We start from the raw sequence: 25640 nt of genomic DNA, 5'->3' as shown, positions 1-25640 counted from the left end.
ATTGCAATGAGCAGCTTTGTGAAGTTCTGCACCATACTTGGCACCATATTATGTCAAAAATATAGGAAGACAAGGAATTGCCTGCTAGCTGGTTGGATGGCCTCATATGCCCTCTCTTTAAGAAAGGGCACATACTGGAGTGCGCCAATTACCGAGGAATAATCCTCCTCCTGTCCCGTATTCTGTACAACAGATTGAGACCGCTTGAAGAGTCCTTCGTCGGCGGATACCAAGCAGGTTTTCGTGAGAGCCGATCAACGACGGATCAAATGTTTACCCTGAGACAAATCCTTGATAAATTGCGGGAGTACAACTTGCAGACACATCATCTGGTGATTGATTTCAAGGCGGCGTACGATTCAGTGAAACAAAATGAATTATGGCAAATTATGCTTGAACATGGTTTTCCGGCGAAACTGATACGGCTGATTCGTATAACGTTGGACGAATCGAAATCAAGTGTAAGGGTTGCGGATGAAATATCGACGTCATTTCTTACCTTAGATGGATTAAAGCAGGGTGATGCACTCTCGAATCTACTGTTCAATATAGCGCTCGAGGGAGCGATTAGGAGAGCTGGTGTGCAAAGAAGCAGTACCATTATCACAAAATCGCAAATGCTCCTGGGATTTGCGGACGATATCGATATTATCGGGATTGATCGCCGTGCCGTGGAAGAGGCTTTTGTGCCTTTTAAGAGGGAGACAGCGAGGATTGGACTCACGATCAATACCAGCAAAATGAAGTACATGGTCGCTGGCAATCAGTGGGTTCATCAGTGGTGGTGGTAGCGAAATGGTGCTGGATGGTGAAAAATTTGAAGTGGTAGAAGAATTTGTGTATCTTGGAACATTAGTGACGTGCGATAATGATGTTACCCGCGAGGTGAAAAGGCGTATTGCAGCTGCAAATAGGGCTTATTACGGACTTCGTAACCAGCTTAAGTTCCGTAGTCTGCAAACGAAAACAAAACTCGCGCTGTATACTACTCTGATTCTTCCGGTGCCTTTATACGGCCATGAAACTTGGACGTTAAAGGAGGCTGATCGGAGAGCTTTCGGAGTGTTTGAGCGTAAGGTGCTGCGGACAATACTCGGCGGTAAACAGAAGAACGATATCTGGCGACGTCGCATGAATCACCAGTTGTACCAGGTGGATAAAGGGCTGGATATTATTAAGCTTATACAACACGGCAGATTACGGTGGACTGGACATGTTGTTCGTATGCCGGAGGAACGTCAAGGGAAGATAATATTTAGTAGAGAACCCGGAAGAGGTCGCAGGCTTCATGGAAGACCGTGTACACGATGGCTTTTTGCAGTTGAAGAGGACCTGTGGGTGCTCAATGTTCAGGACGACTGGAAGCGATTGGCTGAGGATCGAGTCCAGTGGAGAAGAATATTCCATTCGTCGTAGGTTCATCGAAGAGCTATAACCCTTCAAATATCAAGTAGGTATGAGAAATTGTGCATGGGCGCAACGCGCTTTCTCGGCTACTATGCACTGTGTTTGATTTCACGGTCAAAATCAATAATTTTTAAACCCTTGATTTTGGATGTTTGGTGTGTTCTACAAAGTTTTTGGACATGGAAAGACGCATCTTTTGATGTAACGAGTTTGATGATTATTCCACCTGGAAATGGGATGAAAATTTTCTTTCTTCGGAAACATAAATAGAGAAGTGGTTTCTTCAGAAAAGGTGTATAATACGGTATTGAAAGAAATTTTGTAGAATTCCGCAGCTCTATCTATTAAAGATATCGAAATATGAGCTGAGCATTATTTAAAAAAGTCACCTAAAAACAGTTTTTTTTTTAAATAACTTTTCAACCCGATTTTTCATATTTTTGTAGTCTTCTATAAAGTTATTCGGGCCAACAAAATACGTATCTTGATTACTATGAGGAGTTCAACAAAGTTATTCAAGTTTCTATATTTTTTAAATACATACTCTATTAAAATGATTTGGCACAAGCCATTGAGTTTCTCGATTATTTTAGGTTAACTTTCACCTTAAGGTTAGAAGACTATTATTCTTCTAACTTCAAGTTATTTCAAAATGTATATTCTTACTAGGTTTTTGATATATCGCAACAATATATACCAAATCCGATGGTGTTACTAGCTTTGCGCAAACGGCTTAAAACCAGACGTTGCCGGTAATGCGAGTAAACGGTGCGACTTTTGTTTTAGTTGAAATTTTGAAGATTTCGAATAGTTTTTCAATTATTCTTTATCTGCTGTTATAATATGACCATTTACGTATGGCATTGACATGGTTTTTGCAATGAAATGAGCTTCTACTTCAATAAACGAATTAAATTACTCATAGAAAACTTGAACCTCATTTTTCTCGGTTCAGCATTGTTGGTTTTTCGGCCCTAATCATATTTTGCTCGAGAGATAAACAGTTGAAAATAAATAAGACAAATAAAACAAATACGCTAAATAAAAAAATAAGACAAATAAAGCAAATAAGACAAATAGGACAAATAAGACAAACAAGACAAATTCCTACGGAAGTCTCTCCAGGTATTCCTCCAGAAGTTTCTCCAGAAGTACCTCCGGGAATTCCTCCGGAAGTTCCTTCGGGAATTCCTCCAGGAATTCCTTCGGGAGTTCCTCCCGTAATTCCTCCAGAAATTCCGCTAGTAATTCCTCCGGAGGTTCCTCCAGGAATTCCTCCGGAAGTTCCTCTAGGAATTCCTTCAGGAATTCTTCCGGAAGTTCCTCCAGGAATTCCTCCGGAAGTTCCTCCAGGAATTCCTCCGGAAGTTCCGCCGGGAATTCCTCCAGGAATTCCTCCAGAAGTTTCTCCAGGAATACCTCCTGAAGTTCCTTCGGAAGTTCCTCCAGAAATTCCTCCAGGAGTTCCTCCGTTTCGAACGAATTCCTGGAGGAACTTCCGAAGGAATTCCTGGAGGAACTTACTTTATTTTCCTTCTTAGTCTTATCTATCTTATTTGTCTTACTTGTCTTATTTGTTTTATTCGTCTGATTTGTCTTATTTGTCTTATTTGTATTATTTGTCTTATTTGTTTTATTTGTCTTATTTGTCTTACTTGCACCAACACCACTGTGATCACCCAAATACTTTTAAAAAAGCTTGTGTGGAAATCTTGTACAAAAATCCTCTCACGATATTTTATAATGTTGTTCTAGAAACGGCTCATGTTTTCATTTTCCAAAACCAGCTGGAGTTTGTTTATTTTGATTTCCTCATTGGTCGGCGCTGCTGCTGTTCTCTCGCCGAACCACTGCATGAGTGATAAATTTCTTCCCAATTGTTGCCAATTGCTTTTGTTCTCCGTTTACGGCAAATTCTCAGGCAATTGTAAACTGCATAATGATGAAATAATTTTGGCGACACTGACAGCGTCATTCTGGCGCGCTGAATTGGGCAATTTTCTCTCTCAGAGAGTGCTACCACGTGCTTTTTTAACGGAAAACCCTTCCCTCAGACCTTAAGTAACCCCTTCCGCAGTTGATTCAGGTGCCAACTGCTTTCTGCTCTAACTGACATGTGAAACCTCTTGTAGGCAAAAATAGGTAGGATATGTTACATTCAAAAGAAGAGTCCAATGTATTGAAGTTTGAAACACTCGATGTCAGGTTAAAAGGGAATAACTTTTAATCCTTTTTAATTTAAAGTTTCGGCCTCTTACAAAAAATCTTAAGCTTGAAGAGACGCATCTTTCGAAATAAATAGTGTAGTAAATCGTTCACACGACTCGGACGACTGCGATGGGCCGGGCACGTCGCCAGAACGTCGGATAGTAATCCAGTGAAAATGGTTCTCAACAACGATCTGACAAGAAGGCGAGGTGCACAGCGAGCAAGGTGGGTCAATTAGAACGAGGACGATTAGCCATGGAGCTGAATAGAGAAGACTTTTATGTACTGCACAGGCCACATCTGCCTTAGTCTGAGCAAATATAAATATATCTACTTATAGAATGCATTGAAATTTTCATGAAACATTACATGCAGTTCAATTTGCCGACTTTTCGTTAGTGTGCCTATAATTCCTGGAACAGTCTATAGATGCTTTGCTTTAACCTATAAGCATTATGGGATTCATTTTAAATAATGCACATTTATAATGGGAGCTTGAAAGGGGTTTTCTATCTTATTTTCTATATAGCTCGTCCATAATGTATGAAAGCTGCATATACGACGTTAGAACATATTAAATAATATAAGGATTGAAACGTCAAGATTGATAACCTTGGTGCAGTAGTAATGAAAACATGCTCCGTGTAAAAGCGGCCTTACTTGTCTTCCAGGACCTGACCATATGAATAATAAATTATTGTTTTGCCCTTTTGGCTCTATATTTGATATAACGAATGGGTACAGCAGTTATTCCCACATACGAATCTTGAATAAAACATAGAAAGTAATCGCATTTTGAGAACGGGAACGGCAATTGTGCGATGATTGTACATTTGGAATGTAAGCGTTTCGCGATATTTGCATCATAAATGTACAGCAGGACATTTTTGTCTGAAGAACATTTTAGGCTATTTTAATTTTCCAAATAATCTGAGTATTTACATCTAATGAAATTTTGTTTCGATTATTAAATGCGCAGCGCTGCCCATGATCACATATTTATTTTGCGTTTTTTATATTGCAAATCGTGAAATAAATGAAATAAATTCATTGAACGTTTCACAGGCTTCTCACAAATACAACCCAAATTTTTACAAATTTCCGATCATGGGCAGAGCATGTGCATTTAGATGGATAATTAATTTGGTTGGGTAATAGAGAAACAATACTGATAAGGAAACGTTTATTAATTTACACGGGCTTTAAATGACACCATTTTTTTCTGAACGATTACGAGAATGATAGAATGTTAAATGTGAAAACTGGGTCACTGTTGCAACAATTTAAAACAGATTGAATATGTCCAGAACAAATTATCTGAAACCTATAGACAAGCTCGGTGGTTTTGTGGCTACCGCTTCTGCCTTATAAGCAGGAGGTCGTGGGTTCAATTCCAGGCTCGTCCCTTTCCTACTTTGTATTTCTATCTTAGTTCTTTCTGTGTTATCACGTTATACCAAAACGTTTCCTACTGTTATAACCTTCCACACAATCCCAAAAACCTCCCGTGGCATTTATGACAGGTCGTAGAGTTCTCTGCATCTTTCTTAAGTAGGTGTCCAACAAACCATCCTTCCCCTTCCTCAGCATTCGCAAGGACGTGGCCAGGACAGATCTCGACTATTGGAGAGTACATTGCTTCCATCTAAGAGTTAGTGATTAGTCCCAAATCAATATCTGTGGTAACGGATGAAAGTGATGCTACTCTCATACAATAGTCTTGGCTTGTACCACCTACGAATTTGTGCGAACTGCTAAATGCTAATGCTAATGCTAACAAATTATCTGAAACCTATATTTGAACTATATATCTGAAGCCTTTTGTAGCGATTTTGTCATCAGGCCTCCAGATGATAAAGCCTCTAGACCCATTATCACTGCTGATGATGGTACTAAGAATTATGTTCTTGTTTGCAATAATTTTGCATAGGAATCAAGCAATTTTGTACCGATTTAAACAGTTGGGTCTGCTGGACTTGAGAACAAAATGTTATGTTACGTTTGTTACAAGGATAACTTTATTGAATTTACATTCCTATAAATATGTCGAAATGGAATATAATCAGACACGAAAGTTTTTTGAATGAGTATCTGAGTCAAATGTGAGATGATTTTAATCTAGTTGTTATTAGTTAAATAAAGGGCACACTTACACATATCCCGAAACTTCTTCGATAGCCTACTAAAGCTAAAGCAGGTACACTGGGCCGTATCATCCTCTCCGTCCGCGCCATACTTCTCCAGCTTCTTCGCCTTCTTGCGGCGCTTCTTCTCGTCGGCCAGCTGCTGCTGGACGGCGAACTTGTCCCGCAGCTTGGGGCTGCCGTTCTCGTCGATGTAGTACAGCGTGTGCTCCAGTCCGTCGGACTTGTTGATCAGTTTCGGATCGATGGAGAACGCCTGCAGCAGACTATGGTCGATTGTTTTGCGCTGAGAAGCTGCCCCCGGCACCACGGGTGCCGTGGCTTGCTTGGCAAGGCCTCCCGTATCGCACGGCTTGGCCGTTTTCGGCGCGGATCGCAGCTCAATATCGTCCTTCTTAGGTGCTACTTGTATATCACTACTACTATCACAGGTGGTTCCAATAGCTTTCAAAGCGGTTGGCCGAGGACTGTTGACGTCCGGTAGACTCTGGCAAGCTCGTTTACTCAACTTATTATCAGTCTTGCTCTCGTGTGATTGATCCAGTTCGATGACGTCATCGTCCTCCTGCTCTTCTTCGTCGTCGACTTGGCATTCGTCTTCATCTTCGTCCTGTTCGCCGATTACGTAATGGGACTTGGCCGGTGTCGTTTGACCTTCCGTGTATTCTTCGACGGCACTCAGGTGCTGCGTGCTGGTGCTCGCACTGTAAGTCCGGTCAATATCCGAGGTAGACATGAACACGCCCGAATCCGATGCCGCGATGGTACTTGTACAGAGTGACGGAAACGTTTGATTGTGTCGCTGGTCATCCGTTTCGCACTCGCTGTTGTGCTTGATAGCCTCCGCCCGACGACGTACGATCGCCGCCATCGTCAGTGGAGTGTCCTCCAGATTGATCTGCCTCATTGTGTCCGAATCTTGACCGACACTATCTCTGTATTCTGTACCGGGTTTGAAAGTAGTAGAACAAACAACAATCTTCAATTAGCACAGCTATAAACGGGTGATAGGATTCTCCTCCGGTTGCTCTCGTCCGTCCATCTGAACACTGATCGGATGGGACGGACCCGACGATGGCTGCTGCTGCGGCGGTCACACGAAGTGGCGCAATCGATTATCACCAGTCAGTAAGTAAACCCAAACCATTACAAACGCAAACGACTTTCTGAACGAAATGGGAGATTAATATGCACGCGCGGCGTCACTTCAAATTTTCCAAGCCTTATCAGCGCAGACAATAATTGGACAGTATCTGACAAAGTTTATTTTATATTATATTTATATTTCGCAAAACGAAGCGATACGGTGGCGGCTGACAGGCCTTGTCCAAATAATTGCGGGTACATCGTCTGACCCCATGTGAACGCAGTAGTCATTAACTAACTAATCGAGCGGGAGACGTATTGCGCCGTGGATGTTTACGAATCATGTTAACACAACAAAGGTGCGCTGCGTATAAGGCTTCGAACCGAGATACAAAACGAAGGGATAATAAGATGGGATGCAGAAGAGAAAGATGGACTGGTATCCAGACCGATGTGAAATAAAAAACAACTGCTGTTGCGGTCAAGAGTGACGTGCAGAGAGGTTGGACTAGATCTTGATGGTTGCTATTTTTAGCAGTGAAACGCAATAGCAAATCGGAGATTTTTTTTGGACAGTTGATCCGTGGTTATCTGTTTCCTTTTCGACGATGGTGTTTCTTCGGGCTACATCAGTTGATGTTAAGCTATTTATGGCAACAATGGAGGCTTGGTCAGTTTCAGGCGAATGGCCAGCTATGCACATTCCTTTCTCCGCTGTTTTTCATTTTATGTTGCCTCGGTTGTTCTACGTGCTTTTATTATCCAGAGGAATGCGAAGGAGGTATGCAGCGAATGTTTTATATGATGAGTATTAATTTCAATTTATGAAAACATTGTTGTTTCTACATTTTATATCAAGATGTTACAAAAATGTTAGCTCTTCCATGATCTAATTTTTAAGTGGTACGTAAATTTTAGGCATTCGACTTGAGGATTATTGATATTGCCTCAAAAGACAAAAAAATTCAGCAATTTTAAAACTTCATTTTAATCTTTTGTTTTTTGTTGGCGTTACATTCCTAAATGGAATAATGACCACTCGAAATATAAATCCTTATTTTTAGACTAATACGATGGATAAGCTATCCTTTATCATAAATCTTTTAGGCAAGATGAACCATTAGCATAATAAATATGAACCCTTGGGCATTATTATGTTAAGCATCACATCTATTTAACAATATCGAAAAATGAAAACGAGAGACAAACATGAATCGACACTGGGCCAATTATCGTGCACACGAGACCGGCAATGATAATAAGCTAATCATTATTACGCGTTGCAGCAAGCGATCTTTATCAGGGCATCAACGTTCATATTGCTGTCTGCCGATATGCTTGGGTAAGCTGCTCGTCCAATGCTGCACTGCATACCATCCTCGAAAAGGTCGACGACGCATCACTCCGGTCACAATGAGTGGTCAAAACCCAACTCACAGCACAGCGCAAAAAAAATATACACATTCGTCAATGCTATTCCTCAGATATGGCAAGTCGATCGAATAACCACGAGCACGAAGAATACAACGAAACGGAAAAACCGATAGATCTATCGCCATCGGTGAAAGGATAATGCTGATGGTGCTTAAAAATCGATGAATGGATCGGTTGGACCGGCAACGTTGAAGTCTGGAGATCGAGCTTTGGTGTGGATGATGAAATACACACGGAAGATTACACTATGGGCCACACAGTCCCGCTTAGAAAGAAAAATGAATGGAATCAAAATAATTATTCAGGACGACTCGATTGGAAACGACGTCCGAGGTCAATTGCGTTCGAGTGCAGTTCATTTGTTGGTTGGTTTGGTGCACTTAGAAAAAATGTTGCTTATACGAAATACGGTAAACCAATAGTGATTTTAGTAATTGCTAATGCCAATCGAATCAATTTCCTTAACGGAAAGGGGTGTACATGAGGAAGATTCATTATCGAAACAGTTGAGCAACATTCTCTCATAACACAGTATTGCTGCTATTCCAATCAATGGTTAGCTCCTTATGTTTATTCAAAAATTCTTGAGTATGATACCATTGTATCGCTTGATACCGAGACTGGATGTAAAAAAGGCTAATATACCGGGAAAGCACATCTGATGCGGGTTAAAGAACCCGTAAATTTTTATGATCTTTCCGATAGAGCACCCTATCGACTATAAACATCGGTTTACGATTATTAGAACGATTGACAGATTTAAGAGATGCGTACCGGAGTAGAAGCGAACAAGCAATTAATTTGATCCGCCCTACTTCGGTTATTATAAATTATTCAATGAGTAAACAAACAAAAATGATGAAACACTTTGTTGCGGTTGCTCCAGACGGCAGCGCCGAAATCAGTAGTGCCATCGTTTTCATACTAGTCACTTTTGAAAAAAAAAAACGCGTAACTCGGCAATTGCACTTCAGACGCTGTTTTTGCAAGAAGCAAAGAAGTATAACATCTTGCGCTCTCACTCAGAGAACCTGGGTTTGATTCGCATGCTGAACCGTTTATTTCGCACTTCCAACAACATGAAACGTTACGCAGATGAAACCATTAACAATATTCATGGTGTAATTTTGTTACTTGAAAATTTGCTTGTTTCGTAATCATGAATCATATTTTATTACTTCTGGAAACGGGACTGCTATCTTACATTTTAACTTTGATTTTTAACTAAACAGTTGAATTCGATTTTTTCCCGCACTTAAAAAGTAGCAACAACTGTTTAACTTTCATACACGTTTTTGCGCACATTGTTTTAAACCATCATTAACCTTGAACTGTCTAACTGATTTCATTATGATAACATTTAATTTCACACACTTGCAAAAAAAAAGCTCAATCCCAATATGTTCAGCTGTTATGCAGAAGTAGTTGTGCCGGTATCACAAGATGATAAGATTGCGGTACTGTGGCCCGATGACAATCACGTTTTACAGGACGCAATCTAGTCATGGCACGCATCACATGAAAAGGCGTGCCCTGGTTTACATCACTTTCTAGGGTACCGCTTCCCCAATCGAGCTACCGAGGAAAAGGAGGATATTTTTGGTTCAGGTGATTTGTGGTAAATTTGTTGGATAAGATTATGTACATATATCGTTATCGCAGCGCCGCCCGTGTAATACTTTTTTTTGTTAAGTTAAAAAGTCAGTAAAAAGGTATTACAGCTACAGTAGGTATGATCACTAGCTGATAGGAAACTCGCATTGTACATAGATAAATGTAACCGAAGCGAGAATGTTATCTTCAAACAGTCTGCAAGCAAACTCCAAATCAAGCACCACCGGCGTGAAAAAATGACACCTTATCATACAAGAAAAAAAACGACAGCTCACTACTTTTATAGTAATGATAATGTGAATCAGCTTGTAGGTCAATACATACAAACACGTCTAATGATTCGTTAGATAAGTATTTCAGAATGGTTCATTTTATTTTCTTTTTTCACCTTTCGCGAAAGGCTTACTTCTCCTTCATTTTTTTACAAGCTCCAAACGATTTTTCAAACCGTAACAGCTTGCACGAATTACGAGTGCAAGTCCTTCCAAATTTTCATGTAGTTGCGCATAAAAAAAGTGTAGACAGCCAGAAGACTTTTAAGGACTAGTTACTTATCAACTGTCTTGTGGTAGTTTTTGCGTTATTTTATTGCATTTTTAAAGTGTATCCGAAGTTAATAATCGCGATGTAAAATAAAAATCTTTTTTTTAAATAACATTTATAGATTATCTTATGTAAACATGTGCAGGACTAACACAGCAAAAGAAGATCCAGGTAAAGGTGATCCATCATAATAAAAATGTCTTTTATGTACTAAAATGCAAATTCCTTTACACTCGACACTAAAAAGCCTCAATCCAACAAATACTTTTAGGACAGAAACAGAAGACTTTTTCGCCATTACAGGGCTGGTAGTGATCAATGCCGTTTAAAAAAGTGACGTATGTAACCAACGTTGACGAAAAAGAGACCAAATAGAGACTTCCCGTCAGTGAGAGAAAATCAAAATCTCGATTCGAATCAAGCGCGAAGTTATGAATGATTAGAATCATTCTCACTCAACGTATGTTTTTTTTGTATTATCGCCTCAATTAGTTTTTTCGCAAAAGAACGAAGCGATTTGTCAAGAAAAACTCTAGTGCGATGCTTTCTTTTAAAGATGGTTAACATTGACGTTTATATGAACCTAGTTATTAATTTAGCGATTTATAATTAGTTACACAAAAATATATTTTTAATATGAACCACAATTTCAAAGCATGTAGAGAATAATGTTTAATGACATACACCTTATAAAAACAAACTGAAAAGCATGTTCATTTCAAATAGGCACTAATGAGCATTTTAGCAATTTCTTACTGATCAATCATTTCCTTGAAACACCAGGAAGTTCATCTAGAATTAAAAAGATCCAATCTGAATAGTTCATTCAATTGAGTTAAAAAGTTATTGAAGAAAACTAGAAAATCAGCAAGGTCTGCAGTTAGCTATGCGAATATGTCGAGATTCTCGAATTCCTTCAACAAAGCACTGTTGAGCAATGTCAGCAAGTCAAGTGCTGAGTTGGATGCCTTTGACTCACGATTGATTTGAATCGTTAATGAGTTTTAAAATTTTGAGTTCCTCCCTACACTGCTGTTAAAAAGGTAATAATAACGATGAGTTAAAAAGGCTAGCCAATTTTTAGTGGAAACTTGAAAGCACGAAGAAGTTAAGAAAGACTTTCAGATTGACATTTATTTTTTATGGATCCATCATTTCACTATTAGGCGAAATATCAGCCTACGGGTGCATATTTAAGGCTTAGTGACTATCCCGAAAAAAGTGATCAAGTCACTAAAAAGTTACCGGTTACCAAGACGGTCGTTAAGGCTTTTCTCTTTACAAGCATTGTCCTAACTAGGGGAAAAGTGGGTATAACCGAATTGATTGAAAATCATACGTCAATTTTCCTCAGTGTAGGATAATAAGACATCCAGGGTGAAACGTGTATTAAGCTAAATCAATCTCCATTAGGAATTGCTTTTTAGTGCAAAAAGAACTCCACTTCAAGCCTTTAAGACAAATCAAAGCCAGACCTGACCAATAATTTTTGCGTCGGGATACACTTTTAATAACAATTTTAAGCGAATTAAGGATTATGTTCCCAACAACCTTTCGACATCCGTTATGCTTTGGATACTTATTCCTTTTGAAGATCCGTGCGATCTATAATATATATATATATATATATATATATATATATATATATATATATATATATATATATATATATATATATATATATATATATATAAATATATTATATAATAATAAATATATATAAATAATGTATTAATAATTACGCGAAAAGATTTGGAGTTCAATTTGAAAATGAGTATTTTTTCAGTTAATTTCTATTTTTTCTTCTAAGTTCGTTTATTTGGTAGGCTCAGGCGTGTATAACACTTTAAGGAGCCACGGTTCTTTGTGGTATGTACATTGTACATTCGATATCATCTTATTATTAGATTAGTAAGACAGGGACATAAGCCAACGTACTCGTGGTGACTCGAGGGTAGGTTTACAATGTTTGATGCATTTTGATTTTTCTAAAGGCCTTCTAAGTGGCTAGTAGGAAAAGCAAAGTAGCTTCATAGAGCTTTTCGTCTCCAAAGAATATTTACTTTCTACTGGAGCAAAAACAAAGAAAAATATCTTATTTCGAGATTATTTCGATATTTGAATCATATAGTGATATCAAAATACTAATATCTTGTTGAATAACTTGTTTGATAGAACTCTTATGCGATATCAAGACCTACGAGCTAGATTAGTTATTAATTATTTTCTGAACTCCTTGAGAACAAAAAAAATATCTAATTCAGTTTTATCCCAACGAAAATAACGAAATTTGTTTAAAATTTGATATTGAATCATTTTATTTTAATATTGTAATAAGAACATTTATAAACCACTCGCGACTTAAACCGCGATTTACTTCAGATACATGGTTTAGAAAGCTTAAGCGTTTCATAGAATACAACTATTATCATTTTCAATTATCAAAATGATATCCAAATTTTATATTGGCTTTTGTCCTTGCAATTCTGTATCAAAATATGTAATTGATATGATTTCGAAAACTCGATTTGTTATCATTCTGATAATATTTTGATAGCGGTTTCTGCTCTGGATGTTATGCTCAAACGGGGCTCATTCCAAAAAAATATGATCGGTTTGAAGCTTCAATTCAAATTCAACTTCAGTGATGATGTATTTTTGGCGGTAGGTGAAATAATTCGAACCTTCGAACCTGTTCGACTGCTGTGGAACTACTCTATCGTCAGTTCAGCACTCTTTATGAAGCCATCGTAGCGCTCCAATTTATGTTAAAGCAATTGTCGAATCAAGCCACAGAAATTTCCGCCAACTTTTTCGATACTTTCAAAGAACAAATCTCGCGTGATTTTTGAAAACGTCGTAAGTCCAAATGAGACACTCTCTTTCATTACGCTCTCTTTTGCTAATATCAAGGCTAGTTTAAAATTTGTAGCAAAATTTTCACTTCAGCACACTAGACAAAGCTATTTTCTTCAGATCGGTACTGGAAAATCCAATGTAAATGTTAGTATGGCTTTGTAATAATCGCAAGAGAAAGTAAACAAAGAGAGCCTCTCTTTTGGACTTACGACGTTTTCAAAAATCACGCGAGAAATCCAAAAGAGACGATCAGAATACGCCGATCTTTTTGCTTGTTTTAAAATAATTTGTCAGAAGCAATCAGAAACGATTTTGGCATGTTTTTCAAGACATAGATACTTTGATTGAGCAAGCGGATGAGATCTTGAAGCGTTATCGATTAAAGAACCATTCGTGAAGAGACTGTAGCAGAGCAAAACTACGTTGACGCTAGGATCCGTAAAGAATTCTTCTACTATGAATCTGAAGGGATTAAGGGCAAGTACTTGACACTGATTTTCGACGTTCTTGGAACCATTTGTCCAACTACCGTTGAACCATAGAACCATGCGGATTGGGAGATGAATCACTCAGTAGATTATGTCTACTTTAGTTTGACTTTGCCCAGCTCTACAAACAATGACTTTAACATTTGAAGTTTGTCAACAAATATTGTTTTTCATTCAAAAGTACAAATCAATTTTTTTTAATTCCAGAAATTTTTACCAATACCGGTATTACCGGTATTGACTCCACCAAATGCCGGTATTTGTCGAAAATGGTCGATACCACCCTAATTTAATCCACGCTTGGTAAAGGTAACTTACGAATGTGGGAGGGATGGAAGGTAACAACAAAATAAATATTAAATTGAAAAAAAAAAAAAAAACAATCAAAAACCTTCTCTGGTTTCACTTTTCATAAGACGGAAATTTCTGGAAATTTTATTGTCGCCTGAGGCCTGAGGGTGGGGGAGACATTTTTTTAAAATATTTGTATCGGCTTTACTGTACTTTTTGACAATTCTGGCGGTTGCTAAAATTTCGTTCCTGGGTGAAGGAAGGAAAAGGGCCTTTCAAAGGGTTTTCAAAGGTATTGTATAGTTAGTCAAAAAAGTCAAAGTGACAAAAGGTCGAAGGGAAAAAACGTCGAATGGACAAAAAGTCGACGAAACAAAAGCTCGAAGGAACAAAAGGTCGAATGGACAAAACGTTGAATGGACAAAAGGTCGAAGACACAAAATCTTCAATTCTGTACACATGGACGAAACAAAATATACGACAACAAGCTTGGAAACATGTTTCTAATGCAGAATCCAGTTTATAACATTTCCCAGAGATTATAGATTATAGAGACTTCCTATACATAACTCAACAAGATGATTCAGAAGACAGTAAGTTTCTTGAAGTGATGAGTGTCAAAATTAGCCTCATCTTCTCAGTAGTCACAGTAATTATGGTTTTTTAATCCAAAATAGATTATTCAATAGATCTGTGAAGGGGTTCATCAAATTCACTTGACATGTTGTTCATTTTGCGTTCATTATACGACCTGCTCAAACGTAATAATTTCTTCGGGGAATTTTCTTTGCCCTGGTCTATTGGTGAGCTGTGCATTACACAATTAATTGCATATTATTCATCGATACAACCACACGAACAATAATGTTAATTTATAATGATTCATGAACAGCCTGTAGGTAGCATAACTAAATCGTTTAAAAAGGTCTCTTATATTATAGTTTATTTGCCCTTAGATGCATTAATTTCACTATTAAGACCTTCTAACTTGTCGAAATCGTGGCCCATTCTCACCCTTATTTGGCTCATTGTCATCCCTAATGACGGTACCTGAATTAAAGTTTTGTTTTGTATTGTTCTCAAGCAAGACTATAGCTCTTCAACTTTAACATTTTTTTTTGCAATTTCAACCTTTTGTCCCTTCGACCTTTTGTCCTTTCGACCTTATGTCCATTCGATCTTTTCGACCTTTTGTCCATTCGACCTTTTGCCCTTCGACCTTTTGTCATAGATTCATTTAACCATAGATTCTGCCACAAATCCAAGCCGTTGTTCCCGATCGCGGAATGCAAGAACTTCCTAAGGAAACTCTTCGGGATCTGCGCGGGACACAGTTTGGAGTTGTTACTGGAAGTTCTTCTGAATTTCCACGAGAAAGTCTTCGGAATTTAAATATGAAATTGAAATGCCAAAGTTTCAACGGGAAATTCTTAGGAATTTCTAAGGGAATAACTGTAGATTTTTCAAGGAGAACTTCAAGTGATATCGACTCGGGCAATGGTCTGTTGCAAGACCTGAACCTCTGGATAAGTCATAAAAAGATTTTTGGAAAATAAGAATTTTCCCAAGAAGATTCTTCTTGAGAAGTATACATTGAGGTGTTGGAGAAAGAAAGAAGGATCTCTCGAAACATTTTTATTCAGATTTTTAAAAGGAAATTTCGGAGGAAATCTTAGGAGGCAATGAAGGTACTCTCAAAAATAAGAAGAATTTATTTAGAGAATGATGACAAAATTTACGAAAGAATTCTAAAAGAATTGAAGAAAATTGATCATCACACTCAATTGAATGTTTCTTATAAAAATGTTGGAAGCCTTCTGACGGAATTAAGTTCTGTTTTTTTCGTTATAAACCACTCGTTATATGTTTTGTTACTTTGATTAGAAAACTTGTTACGGGAGCAGAAGTGTCCATGAATTTTCAATGGTAGACAGAACGGATCATAGCCATTATTCTATAGAAATTTGATGTTGCATCATTAAATTTATTCAAATTTAATTTCTGTCAAAATTGCATACAGAATAGGCAAAGTTCATGTCAAAAATAAAGGAAGAAATATTCTCACAGATCGCTCGCTTACCTGATGAAAAAAGAGGTCGAAAATGAGAGAAATTCGTTCTAGTTCCGGTGATCAAAACAATTTTTTCTAAGGTGACCTTTATTAAATTTTATTTTTGCCTAACTCCACTATTCTACCGGGCCAAGCATAGTTGTCCCATGTCGTTTTTTACGATGCTATTTCCACTGTGCTGGAGATGTCGCATATACTTAGACAAGTTATTTCTCTATCAGATATGGCTAGACTTGCCAGCAATCCTTTCTAATTCTTTAATCCATTGATGTATTCTTTTGCTGGCCACTAGGGCAGGAAGAAAGCCGTCAACTAAAAACCAGGTGTCAAAAATAAAAATATTGTAACCGAAGGAGAATTAGAGGCATTTGAAATTCAAATTTCACTTATTTAACATGTTTTTTGCTCTATTTGATTAGTATTGGCTTATGACTAGGATTTTTAATGAACCCCAACATATATCAAACGCCAAAGTAATTTGATTTTTATGCCACGCTGGTATCAATTTATTTTTTTTACTTAGGTAAAGTTATGCACTTTTTCGAGGTTTTCTAACCTTCGCAATTTATTTGCAACCACTTCTAGACGACAAGACAAGCATTACAATACACTTCCAATGAAAATTCGATCGATCTAATAACTATTCGTTTTTTACTAGGTGTTTTTAAAAAAAAAAGGCGACTTAAAAATGGTCAATATGTGCAAAGCAATTTTTCTAACCCAAAAAAAAATGACGCAAAATATTCAGAAAAAATACCTCACGTTTATTAAATGGATAATATCTACAGGATGCATCGAAATTACTTGCATTTCAATTTATCGACTATTTATAGTGTGCTTATAATTTCTGGAACAGTCTATATGCGGCCAATTCCTAAGAATGTTGAGTTCCAACCTCACAGACCATTTGACTGAACAATTTTGTAACGTTTCAGAAGCATTTTTAACTTCATTTCCCCGTGCCACGTTAGATTATCATATTTCGATTTTTCTCGAGAAAATCGTGGCAGTGCTAATGAAGGAACCGTCTCTATTATGTCAAACCCATGTATATTACATTTCAGTTTATTAGAATTAGCAAATCTATGGATGTAAATATAATTTTTCCAGTGACCTGCTTTCCCCATTTTCCATGGATCGCACTCTGACACCGAAAGACTGTGGTTTTTAGGATCAGCTTGCAATTTCGGTAATATAAAATGAAATATTTGTTCAAAAAACAATGAGATTGAATGAATTTTTTGTATCTCCAATTCAAATATCTAAATCAACAGAGTCAGCGTACAAGTTTTGCTACAATCTACCACAATTGTTCAAATTTAACTCACAAGAACAAACGTTTCATCCAAGGTGCATCCCAAAATGCACACTCCATTCGTATTATCTCGAATCGAACCCATATTGGTTTCGAAATAAATAAACAAAGAAATCCATTCACGAACGACAAAGAACGACAACCAGACGAAACGCGCAGGAAAACCGGCTTAATCTGTTCGCGTTCAACCAATAGCTGCTCATTGATTGAAAGTCAGTGGAAAATTTTGGAAAGGCTGCATTCTGTGCCGAGATGGTACGATCGTCGACGCAATCTTTCCTGCACAAATACACCCAAGGCAGGCCTCAGTCAGTGGCGACGCGACGATGCAATAGGCCGCCGCCCGCCATCCTACCTATTTACCGCTGAACACGTTGTGAGAGTGATAAGCGAAAGTGATTATCGGCGAGCGGCGGACGGTGATGATTGTTTGCGCGCGTCGCGCCCATTACACGCCGGGCGATGTTGCACACAACGGCACACTGCACACCTTTATGCAACTCTTCGCGAACGAGAAGGCCTTCGATAAGCATCGATTTCCGATCTCTCAGGTTGGAGTTTTTGTGCGGTGGTAAGACAGCGTGATCTGCTGTTTAGCGTTTTTATTATGCCAAACTTGCTCCGCTACACAGCACATACCGAATACAAACGGTGTGGATGGAAAGAAGGCAGAACGATGTGTAAATAATTAAGTTGGGGAAATTTTTCGTATGACGCAAAACGTAGTCGCCGCCGTCACCACCCACTGCCTGAGAAATGACAAGTCACATGCAAACCAACACATACGAACGAGCGGAGGGGGTCAACACTTGGTGGTTCAACGGTAGCTCAGCATACTCATTGCATATCAAATCGATCATTTTGCGTTCAAATGCAATTCGAGAGGTAAACAACTTTGGAGCTATCCACTCGGTGTCCTTCAAATCAAAGTTATGTCAAACTGAATGCTTCTTGTTATTAAGCGACAGTTAAATCCGAAAAAAGTACTTCTACGGCTTGCAAACGGTATTTCCATGGTGCAACGTAAGCTTATCCTGTTTCGAACAAATCTGGGAACTAGCAATAATTGGATTATGAAGGTCAGCCTTGCGGACTGGAACCGCATTGTGCAAAATCTTGTCCTCTTGCACAGATTGGGACAAGTTCTACGCTCGTGCATTCGAAACCAGTTCCTCAATTCTAACGCTTCATACACTTTTCAAAACGATTGTGTTGGTATGAGAGTCACTTTCGGGTGTTATTTGAGGATGATGAAATCCCCAAACGGTGATCATCATCGTCACCACCTTACCTAGATTTTAGGCTGCATGAATCATAACATCCATGCGTCACATCTGTCGGAATTTCAAGCATTCGATTCGCTATTTTACAGCAGACACTGCAGCAGGAAGTTGCCCTGTTCGGTTTCAACCGGTTAACCCAGGCCATAATAGTGTATTTGATATCCGAGAGGCACGCACTGCACGTGATTTGTTATGCGGCTGCGATCGGCAGACTTCAGCACTATCGTTCGAGTACACACAGCCTTGACGTCGATAGTTGCCGCGCGCGCACTTCGGAAGACGCGTCCTCCACCATACCGCAGCACTTCTTAAAGAATGTCGTTCGGAGCCGTTCGTCCAACAACATCTTTTACAGCGAAGAAAGCACCCAGCAGCGGCCACGATCCGAGAGAATCAATCATGACTTCTCGCTTTTGTACGTCGGCTGTTGGTTGCGTTGGCCGAATGGGGGTCTGTTCAACGCGAGATCGTGAAACAGCAGTTCGACTTGCGCACTTCATTGAATTGGCAGCGGCGGATCTAAAAATAGATTCGCATAGTGAAAGAGGTAGAAACCCTGTAGAGACACCCATTACCAGTCTGTCGTGTCGTACATTGGGGCGTTATTTTTGCCGTATTTTGTATTGAAGTTGGAATGAATTAATTGTATTGAAGTGGAAATGAAGTAATTGGGGAAAAAACCAGAAAGCGTCACATGGAACGAAGAAGCGAAAACAAACTTGATATTCACCGAAATTTTCGTCATGACCTTACCCATGTCTATAGCAAACAGAAACGTTTGATCAGAATATTAATCACAAAAATGATGCAATGCACTGATCTCACATACATGGGTCATAACAAGTAGTTTCTACTTGCATGGAATTAAGCATTAACTGACTAATTATTGTTACAATGTTATGGCCTGCTTGGGTTCGATGGACTGCAGATCCCATTACTTCACAATTGGTACATACAACGCTTCTACTTGTCCTTCCGATAACCAAATTGAGCTTGAAATGCGGAGTCGTTGCACTCCAACTACCAACTCGTATGGGCAATAATGGAGCAATCGAGGGAAAACCCACGGTTGGCTGGTCCGGCGAATAAACCAATGATGATGATGACAGGATCTTTCACCGAGAGAAGTCTTGCATGGCATTTTGAAAGAGGCTTATAAGTATGTAAAATGTGAACAAGTTTTCATATAATTTACTCTTTATAACTCAAATTTGTTAACGTTTCCATCTCAATGGACTGAGCATCTAAAATCACTTTTCGATTTTTTTCATAAATGAGCTCGAAATTGTTGAAGAAATTTGGCTTCAATCAAATGTCAGCCGAGAAATTTTGGCTTGTGCCACGGTGCTGGTCAGTAAATGCTTTTTTTATTGTTATTTATGCTAGTTTACACAGTTGTACGTGTGTTGGGATGACGGCTCGTTGGTATGTGCTCATTGCATTTAATTATGGTAATTATCGTGCGACAAAATTACGGTCGGATTAACCGACATTAAAATGGTTGCAATAATCGTTTCAAGTTCGGAAGTTTGGACACATCAAAAAGAAATAATGAAAGAGAGGTTTTGTCAAGAAAGTTTGTGTTATGATTTGACGTAAATCAGATATTGTGTCATGTAATTACTATTGATTGCGGCAATTATCGAGGATGATTAAGTTATGACATTACGAGGTTTTATAATGTTTTACAAGCTTCTATTCAAGGGTTATGATTAGATAAGCTACGACAGAAAGTGGTGACCTAAGTTGGTTTTCAATGCATCAAAAGCAAGACAACCACAGGCATTATCAATAAATCCCTACTGCTTGAACTGGCAATGTTTGTGTCTTTGTATATTTCGAATGCCGATCGAATATGGCTCAATTAACAATTCGATTTTATCCACTCTTGCATCTGGATGTCACGTTCGCCGGACATCATATCTTGTACAAGGATTTATTTTTCAACGTTTTGTAATTTTTTACCTTCCTGCACACTTCATTGTCATATAAATGATGTGTCCTGAGAAATAAAAAACAAATCTTGACACTTTTTTTAATCTAGGTTTCAAATTCTCTGATGAGAATATAACTAATTGATTGTTTATTTCGATAATACACAATTCCAGAGGCGTCGCGTCCGCATGTGCAACCTGTGCACTGCACATGTTGCAATTTTATCCCCAACATTTAACTCTAGATAGATTTCTTGTCTTTCTAATCCAAGCATGTATTTCAATTATGTGCATTCGAAAGATGTTTCATGCAAATTTGACTATTAGATACATAAACGGAAAATATGCATGTTTGTTATAGGCGGCATGTGATGTGAGGCAACCAAATGCTGCGATGGGGACGCGTTATATTTTTCTCTACGATACCGAACCGACCCACCGACACCACATGTTGTATCAACACGGAACTTTCAGCCGAGAACGTTTTGTCATGCATCATACACGCATTATTTTGTATGTGTGGATCATCTGCTCTAACCGCAATCGGCGATGTATAGGTAGTCAAAGCGTTCCTCGCAGGCAGTGCACTGTTTGGTGCCTATCGAGAACCACTTCAAACAGCGCATGCGCGATTCGGTGAAGAGAGCGCAATCGGAACAAAATCGAAAGAGAAGAGTAAAGCGCGAGCATTTCTGCTTCCTCAAAGCGTTCCATGACGAAAGTTCCGCTTTGTATAAGCAACGCGAAGCAAAAGCGTTTTTGATGTTAAATGGCCCGTTTACACATCCACTAATCCTGACGACAATGTACTGTCCGATAATACTAAAGCGACATTAGCACAATTTAAACAGAAATTGTCATCTGCTAATAAGCGCAATAAAGCCTGTTTTCAAATACGCCTATTATACTAGACATTGAAGTATCCGACAATATTAACATATTGTAAACAGACATTTCATCTTCTGATGAAAATCTATATTGTCGCAGAATTAGCGAATATGAAACGGGTCAACATTTTTAAAGATTTTTTTTTAAGTTTTTTTTCGAGAAATCCAATATATTTAGTTAGGGAGGGGGTAAGTCAAATGTCAATGGTCCACACAAATTTATGAGTTTCCATGCTGATGGACGGAAAACTTTTCGACATGGACAGAATATTGATCAAAGATATAAATTGTAAATAGAATAATTATTAATTGAGAAGAGTAAGGGCTATAAACTTCATTGTTCTCTTTATTGTACAGACTTAATTTTTCTGATATGACATGCTAATTTCAAGTTATTATTAGAGCCTTTGCCTGATTTATATAGGGGGAAAGACGGCTTTGGCAGGTTTTGTTCTATTATTGGCAGGGAGGTTTTTGTCGACCAAATTTTATGAAATTTGGCCACAATATTCTTTGATACGCAAAGAATGTTTTGGCCAAATTTGAGCCTAGTCAGTCATAAAACCCCCTGCCAATAATAGAACAAAACCTGCCAAAGCTGTTATTCCCCCTATTCCAATTTCCTTTTCTGTATTTAAAACTTCGTCTCATTTTACGAATAACTCAAATTAGCCAGCTCAATAATTTCCGAATAGATATATTGCTTATTTGTCACATTGGAAACGATTCTGATGATTTTTAATTTTACTTAAATCACTTTGAAGCTAAGTTAAGTTTGAGTTATTTCAGAAAATAAGAAGTAGCCAAGAACCAGTTAGATGCAACAAAAAAAGCAAACATATTTAGAAACGCGCTGGAAAATTATTTGTTTATCATTTTAGGTTATGTGTTTTTCTAGAAATATTAAAACAGTGCACAGGTTGAAGAATTGATCACGCGACGCCTCTGCACAATTCAAAGAATGCCTCTTTAAAATAAACTTCAACCGCATACAACAATGTTTTCCGAATGCAATCACACCCACCGGGTGCGTTGCATAGCCTGTCACCCTCCGTATTCTGCACTCATCACCCCAAACCGGTCCCTCAGGCCCAATCCCGCCCGCTTCAGCAATTATGTTGCATCTGACGTTCGAAGACAGGTCCCGTCTGTCGTCTGCTTTAAGGCTTGGAAGTACTAAAGTTTGGCGCGCAATGCACCAACAACGAATACCCAAACTGTGCGGCGTACGTGCTCAAATTCAAACGCAATCGAGACAACTCGGAGAAATCACAGTGACGACGATGACCGCAGCAGCAGCAGTAGCAGCAACGGCAGCAGATTCGTGTCCAAAAATATAACTATGCGTACTTTGACCGTTTGGTTGTTGCGAACGCGGTGACGATGACTGCAATCTAGGTGATGGCTACGATGGGAATTTTCCGTTGTTGGCGCCGCTTCTCGCCGAGAATGACACAATGCGGCACACACTTCGCTTTCGCTTTCGATTCAACAACACGCTTTCGACTGTCAACAATTATTATAGCTCTAAGTATTGCACCTAACAAATGCACTCAACATATACATATACAAATAAGGTGACCCCAAAATATGCACAATCACTAAAACACTAAACAACAAATTTTGGCATCCGACGATAATTCTTCCACTGCATGCAGTCGGCCTGTTGCAGTATCTGAAGATAGCAACAGTATTCCCTACTCCACCTCTTTGCCGACTAGCTGGCGCAGCGCCACTACTTCGTACGGGGTGATGGATCGTGAATGCCGAAGACTGCCCGGTGAAGTCGACTCGGTCGTCACCACAAGCTGCGTGTCGCCGCCGAGGCCAGGAATTCGTTGGCCACTGACTGCTTCTCGCTGCCGAACCAGCAGAAGCAGAAGCAGCACAAAAAGTAAGCACTAAGCGCGAAACTCACTGCACAGCGTTGGGGCTGACAAACGACTTTTCGCTCCAAACTTGGGGATTTTTTGTTGCTGCTTTAATAGGTGTGCGCTCGCCCGTATTGCACACGTAGAACGCTATTCGGTGACGTGCGCTTTCCACGCGAACTCCTCAATTCGTAACTCTTCAGATGATTGCCTACGTATAATAATAACAGCAAGAACAACAACAACAGCAAACAGTGCAACAAACAACGATCTAACTTCAACTGCCACGACGCTACGAAATAGAAAGAAAACTCCAATGGGCTGGACAGCACTTGCAGTAGAAACTTCGCGACGTTTCGATCCGTGTATGGCGAGAGTAAGGCCAAGGAATTTAAAATCGCACGATGAAGCGCGCGCGACGAACGATTGCGGGGATGGAACGCGCGTACTTCCACTTCTTCGCGTGTCTGCGTTGATACTGAAAACTGAACCGCAAGCGGAGGACCGCACTAGCAGCAACAGTCGCGCGAGACTAGCAGACAAACCATTCAACTACCACGATACGGCACACAGCTCTATACACGACGCTTTTTTTTTAATGCCGTTCCACTGTTTTAACACTACTCGATGGACGGACTCCGGCCGGATGGACAAACTCCTCACAGCGGTCGCTGTGGGCCAACGATCGAAATTGGACTATAAAAGTCGAAATTAAAAAAAAAAGTGAGTAAACATTTCAAATTGATTTTGAATATTTTCGTAATTATTTTGTAAAGTCTAAAGAGTTTTATCAGGATTGGAATTAGTTTCGAAAGGAAGGAACACAGTTACAGTCGTTTTGTTGACAGTCGTCAGTTGTATGTTTAGGCAAAAAGACGCAACCTATCAAGGTACAAATGACATGAAAATTAAACGATCGAAACTCGTTTTCTCAAACATTCACCAAACTTGGAAGAAGCAGTTTTAACTGAAAAGTTGATGGAATATGTCGTGTGTCTACCTTCTAAAAAGTGATAAGCTCTATTGATGCAATTAACGCGCGATTACATTACTGAAGCCGTCTAATGACGGTTCCCTAAATTGTATGTGCCTAGTTGCTATCACCAATTACAATGGATTGGAATGTTTGGGGCAGTACCAGGTGCGATTCATTTTGTTATGCGACCAGTAAACTGACCTATTGAGACGAGAGTGATACTGTGAGCCTCCTATCATTGGTTTGTATCGGTATCTTTTGAGTAATAATTAAAAAATAATAAAACGTGGGGTACGTGGGGAACGTGTAAAATCAGCAAGATCTCAATATTCAACACCGTGTAGTAGACAGAGCTCACATAAAACACGGTTTTCGGCAAATTTTGATGGCAAATTTGTCATATTTTGTCGAGTATTTGTAACTCCGAGCAAACAATGAATTGACTAATGAGGGACATGACTAATAAGGGACATTGGGGTAAAACGATGTCTTGCAGCTTCGTGCAGTGAACTTAGTTACCTTTGCACGATTCCCCAGAAAGTTACCAAACCGAGATATTAAATTTATTCGCGTTATGAACATTTTTTCCCATTGTTTGGTGTGGCGAAAAGTCTGAAGATGAAGAAAGCTCCGAGTCCGGATGGAATTCCAAACGTGGCTTTAAAAACTGCGATACTCGGGTTTTCAGACTTGTTCAGGATGGTGCTGCTGAGATGCCTAGCAGATGGGAACTTTCCGGATGCTGGATGTGCCTGCTGGATACACTGGGGAAGCTTCCGGAAAGGATTATCCTTAATCGGCTGACGCAGGAAATAGGTACTTGCTTTAGCAGGAATTTGCCTTACAATGTTTGTTTACAAAATACATACAAGTGACATTTTGCAATAATGAGCACAAGAAAACGAGGAAACGAAGAAATTTGGATCGCGAAATGACAGAAATGACTTTATCGAAAAAATATCTAACGATGATAGTACAAAGGACTAGATGGCGAATAGTTAGAATAAGCAGCCTAGGGTAATGAGAGTCTGGTGCAAAAGACCGCAGACATTCGGAAAGATGAAGCGTCTCTCTATCGCTCAACCGAGTGAACAGAGATGATAACAACCAGCATGCTTTAGCTCAGTTATGACGATCCCAGGTGCGATTTCTAATGCGTTTGATCCGAACAATCGTTCCCTAAATTGTAGTAATAATCCGCCATATTCGCAACAACATTCATGGAAACC

The 25640-nt window shown here is 39.0% G+C and overlaps 1 protein-coding gene across 2 annotated transcripts in view; it reads right to left on the bottom strand.

Annotated features, from left to right (window-relative positions):
- Positions 1-23902, bottom strand: part of LOC134219425 (glycogen synthase kinase-3 beta) — a 90063-nt gene extending 66161 nt beyond the window's left edge. Inside the window, exons 1-2 of one of the 2 annotated variants that reach the window (XM_062698153.1) lie at positions 22915-23902; positions 5769-6701 (exon numbers count right to left, since the gene is read on the bottom strand). In XM_062698153.1, coding sequence (XP_062554137.1) covers positions 5769-6666 — 898 coding nt within the window. In that variant the 5' untranslated portion in view covers positions 6667-6701; positions 22915-23902. The remainder of the gene's footprint in view (positions 1-5768; positions 6702-22914) is intronic. The other variant, XM_062698154.1, reaches the window with a different exon arrangement.
- Positions 23903-25640: the final 1738 nt, after the last annotated feature.

The sequence above is a fragment of the Armigeres subalbatus genome, chromosome 3, assembly GCF_024139115.2.
Source record: "Armigeres subalbatus isolate Guangzhou_Male chromosome 3, GZ_Asu_2, whole genome shotgun sequence".
In the NCBI taxonomy this organism is placed as follows: Eukaryota; Metazoa; Arthropoda; class Insecta; order Diptera; family Culicidae; genus Armigeres; species Armigeres subalbatus.
This window is presented reverse-complemented; position numbering and strand designations above follow the sequence as displayed.